The sequence below is a fragment of the Centroberyx gerrardi genome, chromosome 10 (assembly GCF_048128805.1).
Source record: "Centroberyx gerrardi isolate f3 chromosome 10, fCenGer3.hap1.cur.20231027, whole genome shotgun sequence".
Classification (NCBI taxonomy): Eukaryota; Metazoa; Chordata; class Actinopteri; order Beryciformes; family Berycidae; genus Centroberyx; species Centroberyx gerrardi.
This window is the reverse complement of record NC_136006.1, coordinates 13,057,679-13,067,953: the sequence shown is the minus strand read 5'-3', so window position 1 is coordinate 13,067,953 and position 10,275 is coordinate 13,057,679. Positions and strand designations below refer to the sequence as shown.

Sequence of the window (10,275 nt, the reverse complement as noted above, 5' to 3'; positions counted from 1 at the left end):
TCAATTCCTCTTGTTAGGAGTGGAGCAGCAACAGTGCAGCAGTAGTGCAGCAAGCCAGTAAAAAGTGGGTCCCCTACAACGGCTACATCTGTAGCTAATTTTTAAAAATGTGGCAGAAATCAACTGAAATCTCAAGATCCACTTGTAGCACAATGTAGCAGACCTTAGAAATGTATGATTTCAGCCAGGGCTAGTGACAGCTCTGCTTCTATGGCCAAAGTCCTAATAAAGATATATCAGGGCAAGAGAAGAAAGGAAGAAGAGAGGGAAGAGAGAGAGAGCGAGAAGGAAGATGGAATGATGTCCTCTCCTCCTTTTTCACAGCCTCTGGGTGAAGTTTTCGGGGAATACCCCTTTAACGGAGTTTTCTTTGTTCTGGAACCAGTCATCCTGCTTCATCCCCATCAGCCAGCCCTCATCCTGAACACACACAGACAAACAAATAAAGACATTATCAACACACCATATACCTGTGTGCTTGTGTGTGTACATACAGTATGTGTCCATGTATGTCCATGCATCTGTGCATGGTGCGCATTGAGTATATGTGTGTGTGTGTGTATGAATGTACGCGTTCATATATTGTATGTCTCACATTTGTGTGTCTGTGTGTGGTGTGCTGCTACAGTACTGTTGGGAATGTGTGGGTATACATATGTGTTTGTGTGTGTGCGTATGCATGCATTGCTGTATCTGTGTGTGTGTGTGTGTGTGTGTGTGTGTGTGTGTGTACCTGATCATCAGGGATTTCAAAGGGAATCACTAACACCACGTCTCCAGCCTTCATCTCCAGCTCATCTGAGTCATTGGCAGCGTAGTCATGCATCACCTGGACCTAAAATACATAAATACACATGTAAGTACACTCTGAATATAGATATATATCTTTGATCTTTATAACACCCAGCATTTGTTTTTTTCCTGTATAACCATTTCTCCTACCCAGTCTTTGAAATTACCTTGAACAAGAAGCCAGGAGGCAGCTCCCCCGCCTCTGCCGCTGCTTCGGTTGGTTCTGCCACTGCTGCCGCTGCTGCCGCTGCTGCAGGCGTCTAGACAGATTAAGAAAGAAGCACAGTTATGTGACAATACTGCATGAGAGGAGGCATGTATGATTACACAGCTTTCTCAAAGTCTTCATCTGAATCCTCATATCTAGTCAACTAAACAAACAGTAACTGAAATAACACACCAAAAGGCATTTCCAAAGGGTTGTTCTCACGGTAATGAACATCCAGCTGTAACAATTACACGAATACTAATACTAATAGTAATTAGCAGAAAATTTGAAAAATTGCAAATATACATTTTTTCAAAACTCTAATATGGCTATGGTTATGGCTTTCCCAGCCTGTGTCAACTGCTAAAGTAATTGAAATGAAAACAAAGTAATTTCTGGCATTTTGCAATTAAAAACCACAGCATTACAGAAAGGGAACATTTTATAGTAGTCCACCTACACTCACCTCCTCTGTTGCTTCTTCCACAGCTGCTTCTGCTGGAGCTGCAGCTTCACCCTGAAAGTGAAGTCGGAGGAATAACAGAGTGGGAGAGGTTAGAGAAAGAGACAGATGGGGGATAAAAAGAAAGAGGGATAGAGAGTGAAAGAAAGAGGGACAGACAGACAAAAAGACAGGCAAGACAGAGACAAAGACAGGCAAAAGCACAAACAGACGGCACTGTGAGAGCCTGAACAGAGAAGCCGTGGTTAATACAGTCAAGTACTTTGACTAAGCGCAGGCAGAACTGCAAGGCTAAAGACGTGAAGCTTAGACGCTGTTGCACATTTGCTATACAGTAAAAGCTATTGCACAGCACTTTGTTTATTTGTGATTAGCAGTGACTGGGATTAAATGTGTGCAGTGTTATGGAGCAGATGTCGACTATACTGTTCTCTCCCTCTTTCCCATCCCCTCATCAATTCATCTCCCACTCTGCTTCACAGTTGATGCATCCATCCTTCCGGTCCAGATGCATCCTAAATCTCTGCATCTCAAGATTTCTCCTTCTTTCCCCATTTCATTCACAATCTACCTTTCCATCACCTGTTTTCTTCATCATCCCCTTCCCCCCCCCCGCTGCACAATCCTCCTCCTCTCCTCAAGAGTCGATGCATCCACCCTTTCCGTCCAGATGCATCTCTCCATTTTTTTGTCTCTCCTTCGTTACCTGACCCTCTTCATTATCCACCGTAGCTGCAGCCGGGGGGGCTTCTTCCTCGGCGGCTTCAGTCGGAGCCTCAGCGGTGGGTGTTTCATCCTCGGTGGGGGACGCCTCTTTAACCGGCTGGCTCCCATCATCGTCCCAGCTTTCCTGGGCCGCAGCCGCCGGTTCATAAGGAACCGGCTGGGCCCCTTCATCCCCCCATCCCTCGTCGGCTACAGCTACGGGGTCGAAGCGAACTGGCTTGCTTCCGTCGTCCCCCCAGCCCTCTGTGGCAGCGGCTACCGGGTCGTAGCGGATGGGCTGCGAGCCGTCGTCCCCCCAGCCTTCTGCAGCAGCAGCCACAGGGTCGTAGTGCTGCTGCTGAGGGGGCTGCTGGTCTTCTTCTTCTTCTTCTTCTTCCTGGGCACCGCCGTCCTCAGGCTGAGGGGCAAGGGTCAGGTTTCAAGGGGTCAGAAGGTTATAAATGGACGGGGTTGGGTAGTTGGGAGTAAGGTGTATTTCACCATATGAGTGTTATAAGGGGTCCGTAATTTAAATGGTTGAGGGGATTTTTAGGGACAGAGGAGTGAGGTATAAGGAATACATATGGGCAGGTTCAATGGTTAAGCATTTTTTGAATGGGTAAAGGGGTTTGGGAATTGGCAGTATTGGGAGTATAAGGGATTTTTGAGGGGTGTTTGGGGGATGTTTGTTGTGTATGGACAGTGTGTGAGCAGAACACGGGCAAGGGTCAAGGTTGAAGGAGTTAAAAAGTTAAGGGCAAAGTCAAAGGTTTAAGATGGACAAGGGGTTGGGGATTAGAGGGGTATTTAAGGGGTGAACAGGGGCAGGTTGGCAGAATATGACCAGAATGGCAGGCAAAAGTTCAGGGATTCGAACATTGAGGGGTTTTACAATGGATGAGGGATTGGGGAGTTGGAGCCGAGGGTTATTTAGAAAAATGAGAATTATATGCCATGTTTAAGGGGCATATGGGGCAGGTTGGCCATGTATGAGCAGAAACAGGGCCATGAGAGATGCCATGGACACCGATGTGAAGAGTTCCACAGCAGATGCCAGCAAGTCATCATCATGACAATCAGGAAGGTTGATGCAGAAGAATACATGATTGCCAGAGAGGAGGTTCAAATCAAATTAAAAGACAGATGAGGACAAGGAGGGGTGGCAAAAAAAGGCAGAAAAAAAGCAACAATCGTCAGGCTTTTCCCCATCAGAAGATAGATGTTGGTTCTTCTATGTGGTTGGCAGGCATGGTTTATATTCCCCCGCTTATATTCAGATGGAGAAAGAAGAAGGGTGCTTTGTAAGAGTAGAGGTGTCGCTCCTTTCTGAGCTGTCATTGCTTTTCTTCAAGCTTTAATACAGTAGAAACTGTATTATTTTGAGACACATCTCTCTTACAGCGAAAGGGATGGACAAAAAAGGTTTGTTAATGGTCAGATGGCCAACCTGAAAGCAACGCTCTGTGAAGTTGCCCACTAGCTCTGAGTACAGGTTTGGAGATCAGCGTACCTGTCTCATTTCTACCCTCAATCCACAAGTGGTTCAATCTTTTGCTTTCACTTGAAGTCACAGCAAACATTTGCATCCATTTTGTTGTGAGCCATTTTTGTCCTTTGTAGAGAGCTTTCTGTTTAATCCCATTAGGGACATAAAATGGTGCAAGTGAAAGCAACCCACTGCAAACAGACATTATTCTTCCAGCTTTCATGAGCAACTTCACTCAACTTTGAAAACAGTTACTTGTTCCCTGTGTGTCACATGTAACATGTAGCTAACATGTAAACTGTACATGTCCTATCAGTGGAACATGTGAACATACAGGGAGATGGGGGAAACAGAAAGAAAGGAGGTCAAAGATCATTGCAGTCAATTCAATTACAAATTAGTCCACTCATAAGATAATTTTCAATTGAAATGTTCAGCTAAATTTACACTAAAAGAGTTGAAAATCATTTGTACCTTTGTGATTATTTTATGGATGTTAATGGTGTCTTACAATCAATAGGCTTGGCATCTATATATGAATATACATGCACATATAGAAAGAGAGAGACAGAAAGGAGAGAGAGGGGACTGAATATAGGACACCATTAATATGAATTATTCTATAATGTAGAAAATATTGATCTGAAACTGAATTGACTCTAGCTCATTCCCAAGTTCTATTTGTGCTGTAAGACAACAACCTCTTCACAGAATAGTGCTGTTATCACATCAAGCACTGGACACAAGGGCATTGCTAACGCACAAACAGATTTGGGACAGACAGACTTTTACAAAAGCTTATTTACACACAGTAGTGGCCATTATAGAAGTCCCTACCCAGCATCTAACCTGCATGTGTAGTGCAGGACTTTCTAAACAGTTCCTTCTGGGAGTGTCGCAGTAGTGTAGCAGCAGAGCAGCAATCACATAAAGAGTGGGACTTCTATAATGTCTACATATGTAGTCGATGTAGATGATGATGATAAGAGTCTGATGATAAAGGTGATGATAGCAATGGTAATTATTTTGAGGATGAGGATGAAGATGCTTACCCATGAGTCCCAGTTTTCAGGCTGTGGAAAACAGAGAGAGCAACAGAATGAGAAGAAAGGCCATACTGTAAACTGATGTGGCAAACCCTCCTAGAAATTCAAGTCTATTTCTATTGCATTCACTGAAACATTTCCAATGCAGGTCCCATGCTCTAAACCTACAAGCCCATAGCAGTAGATCTTCAGCAGAACAAGCAATGCTTGGTAAAAATTGAAATAGGTCATAAGTAGGAAGTGACAAAAGTCTTAAGAGGTGACTACTGTCTAAAGTCTAGAATAGCTTACATGTCATCCACCCGTATTGTGAATGGACTGTACAGAAACGGTGCACTGCAAAATATGAATGTCCGTTTTAACAAATAATTTAATCTTGTATTCAGTCTTAAAAGCTAATTTTATTCAAAACTAATAAAAAAAACAATGGGATAAATTAATTTCACTTGCATCAAGACTTGAAACAAACTACACTATCTTGAAGCGAGGGGTAAAGTGCAAAGATGTTGTCTTTTGTTTCAGAAAGCTTGGTGAGGAAAGTGAAAATTATTGGCAGGTATGTTTTGAGAAAAATAGGATATTAAGACTCAAAAAAGATTAAATTGCTTGTTAATGTGGACACCCATGCCATTTCATGCCCTCCACTTGAAGTGTGGTGGGTTGTACTGAAGAAGTCTAAGTCATGAGCTCTAGATCATAAGGCTTTGGCAAACCAGGGACAGGACTACGTCAGAATATTTTAGCACCCTCTCAAAATTGTGGAAGCTGATTAGCACACCTGGATCAAACAGGAGCTGAATATATTTTGAATACTTCGAATAACATGAGGAGTGCTTAATTTTTCTCATCCTACAAGTGATGTGCCCACACTTCAGACTGTCTAACAGTCTGCCAGGATATACCACGCACAGCTCAAGTCATTCTGGTACTTAAAACTATATTCATGTGTACTTTAGGCCTGTAGAGTAAGAAGTGAGAGCAGAGCAGGTCTATAATCTACAGTTCATGCCAAGATCCACCTGTGGATTGTGCTGAAGCAGAAAGAAGTGGTCACTAAAAGCAAGTTTCTACAGTTCATCATGCCACCATCCACCTGTAGTTTGGTAAACTGGACAGAAGCAGAGCAGGTAGCACTGCAAACTATGGCAAGCTTAGCAAGTGATTTCATCTTGTATCCAGACTTATCAAGCTTATTTCAAGATATTTTAAGTCAAATTACTGCATTGGTTTCAAGAAATGTCAGTTTTTGACGCTAACCTTTTTTTTTGCTTGTGTCATGGTTAGCCTACTTCTTGAAACAGAAATGTCAGAAATGTTTTGATACCAGCAACAATACAACTGGTCAGTGCAGTGAGTTTATGTCAACTGAAGTTTCATGAAATGAGCATAAATAAAACTTCTCTGAATACGATACAAAATCACTTGTGAAACTTTACATTTTTTACAGTGTAAGCTCTACAATCGATATGTTCATGCCATGAATCATCCACCTGTACGGCCGTGGAGGTTTTGCTTGCTGCACTGAGAGAGTCCAGGTCCATGTCCAACAGGGTGCTCACTGCAGGACTGTCAAACTGACAACAACAGGGATAGGAGGGCTCATTGGCTAACAGGGCGCAATAGAGTAGGCACAGGAATAGAATAGAGTGGGATAGAGCAGAGTAAAAGACAAGAGAAGAAAAGAGAGAAGAAGAGAAGAGAAGAGAAGAGAAGAGAACAGAACAGAACAGAGCAGAAGATAAGATGAGAGAATAGGATGAAAAATAAGAAAAAATAAGCGCAAAGACAGAACAGAATAGAATAGAATAGAATAGAGGAGGAGGACTAGGATGAGGAGGAGGAGGCCAGAGGAAGGAATAACTGAAGGCTCTGACCTGTACAGGAGAGGACAGCGGAGAGTTAAAGGGCTGTTCCGCTGTTTACAGACACACTGACCTGTGTAGGGGAGGTGATGCTGATATCAGGTGTAGCCGCAGCATCAAACAGGTTAATGATGTTCTCTGTCTTCAGCTCCTTGGATGGAGTCACCTTGGGAGGAGGAGGCACTGCTGGCTTCAGCTAGGAAGGAGAAAGTCAGAGTAAATTGTTGATTAATAAAATATAGTTCTTCCTTCATTCAGGAGGTGAGGATGGGGAGGAGCAGGCTTCAGATAGAACGAAGAGACTGCTAATGTGTGTGTGTGTGTGTGTGTGTGTGTGTGCGTGTGTATCTCTACCTTGGATGGAGACTTGGGGATGGGGGGTGGTCCTCCTGGCCTGAGAGTATGATTTGATGCATCTTTGCCGCCGCCGCCACCGCCGCCGCCGCCGCCGCCACCGCCGCCGCCACTGCCGCCGCCGCCGCCGCCGCCACCACCACTGAGAGAGAGAAAAAGAGGAGAGAGAGAGAGAGAGAGAGAGAGAGAGAGAGAGAGAGAGAGAGAAGAGAGAGAGAGGTAGAGGAGAGAAAAAGGCAGTGGAAAAGAAAAAGAGAGAGAGCGAGAGATGGAAGACAAGAGAGGGATAAAGAAAGATTTGAGAGAGAGTAACATGGGTAGCAAACAAGGGGAGAGAAGGATGAAAGAGAGAAGCTAAAAGAGATACACTACTACTAGAAAGGAGGAAAGAAGGAAGGAAGCCACTAGATTATTACTGGGCATGCTCTACCAGAGTCCAAGCGGAGAGAAGTTGTCATGGCAAGCGCTGTCATGCAAGAAAAGTGAGATTCCCTTCCCTCCATTCCTCCCTCCATTCATCCCTCCTTCCCTCCCTCCATTCCATGCAAGCAGGCTCAGTCTGTGCCTGCTGTAAGTTCTCACAAACGAGCAGTGATGATAGAGGCATTCGTTGTTGTTGGGACAATAATCTGAAACTGTCACAACAGCCCCAGAGCAGTAGATATTTAAAGGGTTTGGCATATTGACAAATTAAAGCTGCACTAGGCAACTCTGCATGTTGGCGGCTCCAAATGACAGCAAGAGGTAACTTTTTGGAAGATTTGAACCTCAATACCCAAAAAACATGACGCCATTAAACTGCACACAGCACACTCATGTTCACCAGTGGATATTAAAGGCACGAGAGAGGTAAAGGATCCAACATTGGTGAGTGCTAGGTGACAGTTTGTTTTTCACTCTTAAAGGTACAATATGCAACTTTTTTCACATTAAATAACAATGAATTAAAATTATATATTACACATTATCAGTCTGTCTCTGACTGTGTCTACATCACACTGTTTGGCTTTTCAGTGGGCACGTTTTTGGCCACAAGCCATTTCATGTGGGTGTGGACAATTGTGGGCTGTGTTGTGGCTATCAAGCGCAGGCAAGTCATGACAACAAAAATAACAGCGGAAAGCAGTAAGAAACAAAAGATAGAAACAGTGAACGTCAGCATTGCTTTTTTTATTGCCTGTGTTTACTTCAATGCCTGTTGACAGTGACAAGTGTTGGGGCGGGAACTTGACTAAGTGAGGGGGAGAGGGGTGGAACTAACTTCTTGCCTCAAGGAGAAAAGTTGCATATTGTAGCTTTACGCTTCAATTCATCACTTCGCAGGGCTGGGATGCTCTTATGTTTTGCAGCCTCACTTTGTAATTTAGCTTGATATGATAAGAGGGGCGTATTTATACAAAACAAATTGCCTAGTGCAGCTTTAAGGAAACAGGTTTGCTTAACTCTTGCATATCTACAGCTCTGAGCCCACACAGTCAACACTCTGCTCAGACTGTGGATTCACTAGAACAACAACCAAGCACTAGTTGTCCCTGAACTCTCCCAAGCCCGCAGACTGACTGACAGACAGACGGTCGGACAGACAGGTCAGTCGGACAGACAGGTCAGTCGGACAGACAGACAAGAGTTTCGTCACCATGGTTACCACTGTTGCTGCTGTTTACCTCCTGTTTGCTCCCGATGATGAGGCGCCGCGGTTACCTGTCTTTCTGCAAGGGGGGGGTCAGGGGTGGCTTCAGGTTAATGCATGCCATTTCATTTATTCCTGTAGTGCTTTATTCCTGTATCTTGATATGTTTGTATTTAAGTGCTTTATTCCCCTGTTTGGCCTTATTATCTGGGAAATATGAAATATTTGAAGTTAGTGGATGTTGATGCTACAGTGTCAGCAATCATAAAAGTCTCCTTTCATACATCTATCTTGCATTTATCCACTAGTACTGCAGAAGCCACAGTAACTTATTCTTGATTTAAATATTAAAAACATAGAATAGGCATATTGTAACAAAAGACTTTTGTCTCAGAAAAACAGGGAACTGCTACACCTTTCTGTGTACCTTCTACAAGCCGAAAAGGGAACAAAATAGCAGTAACATCGATAAATCATGTACCCTCAAGAGGTTCAAATATTTGCAATCATTTTTGAAAATATTTCTTTTTAGCCCTCGCCTAGAAAAGACCATAGAGATACAACATGGCAAGTGTGTTTACCCTATAGTCAAATATATTCTTGGCACAGAATAAGAATTGTAATTATGGTTATGGTTGTTTAACACAGGGAAGAATGAACAAAAAGCTAACAGTCTGCCCCGTATCAGAATCTATGTTACTTTGAGACATGTTAACAAAACAGAAAGACTAAACTTTAACACAATGCCCCAGTATTACTGACTGTTGATAGGACTGCTGTTTAGTAAGAACCTCATAATGTTATTAGTGTGTTTATTTTTGCTGCTTGTATTAAAAGTGAGCTGTGAGCTGAATACATTTCCTGACCTGAGATATTCTGAAACGTTGATTTTATCCACTAGCAGGGACAGGGCTTATATTTAATCATAGAGATGTGGCAGCCAGCAATAGAAAGAGTTATTTTTTTTTACAGAATTTAAATGATGGATTATAATTTTATGCCTGCATTTTTTACTAACCTGCCTGATTCTGTTCCCTCCAAATTCACCACGACATCATACAAATCCTGATCCAACTGGAGAGGGAGGGAGAGGGAGAGAGAGGGCATTACATAAATACCATTACAGTAATACACACTATAAATTCACTTAAAATCTTAATTTTAAAAGTAATGCTCATCATCCATTAACAACAGAGATTATCTTAAACTATTCTATATCGTATGACATAGAAAATCATTATGTTGTGTTTGTTGTCCCGGTCAGTATCACTATCAGTTGAATGGGATGGCTTGTGCTGCCTGACTGTTAAAGCTAGTTTGCATTGTCATGTCCAAATTCAGAGAGAAGGTATTTACAACCCTCAAACTAAGGCAGTAATACACAGGATAATCTTGTATGAAAGTAACTGAAAATCCCATGTAATGCAAGCCTCTATTTTTGTTTTACTAGGAGTTTTACAATAAGTTTAAATATTTCAGCTTCTACTGCAGCTCCTGCTGTTGCAGTCAACATTGGCACAGTCAAAATTTCCCTTCATCTGTCATTGCGAATACTGTCTCAGTTTGCTGTGTAGCTACTCTTTATCTAAATCCAGCATTAGGCCTGTGTACGAGTCTCACCCGGCCCATTTCCTTGTGGAACTTCTCCTCGAAACCGGCCAAACTCTGGAAGGTGCTGACATAAAACCCAACACGACTGGAGAGAGAGAAAGAGAGAGAGAGAGAGAGA

General features: G+C 42.9%; 1 protein-coding gene across 1 annotated transcript in view; it reads right to left on the bottom strand.

Moving 5' to 3' along the window:
- Window positions 1–318: 318 nt before the first annotated feature.
- The window catches only part of bin1a (bridging integrator 1a), a 14,653-nt gene continuing 4,696 nt past the window's right edge, over window positions 319–10,275 (bottom strand). Inside the window, exons 9-20 of the mRNA XM_071904533.2 lie at window positions 10,167–10,242; window positions 9,565–9,620; window positions 8,582–8,625; window positions 6,917–6,987; window positions 6,636–6,758; window positions 6,191–6,274; window positions 4,707–4,727; window positions 2,170–2,586; window positions 1,467–1,517; window positions 960–1,052; window positions 734–835; window positions 319–420 (exon numbers count right to left, since the gene is read on the bottom strand). Coding sequence (XP_071760634.1) covers window positions 319–420; window positions 734–835; window positions 960–1,052; window positions 1,467–1,517; window positions 2,170–2,586; window positions 4,707–4,727; window positions 6,191–6,274; window positions 6,636–6,758; window positions 6,917–6,987; window positions 8,582–8,625; window positions 9,565–9,620; window positions 10,167–10,242 — 1,240 coding nt within the window. The remainder of the gene's footprint in view (window positions 421–733; window positions 836–959; window positions 1,053–1,466; window positions 1,518–2,169; window positions 2,587–4,706; window positions 4,728–6,190; window positions 6,275–6,635; window positions 6,759–6,916; window positions 6,988–8,581; window positions 8,626–9,564; window positions 9,621–10,166; window positions 10,243–10,275) is intronic.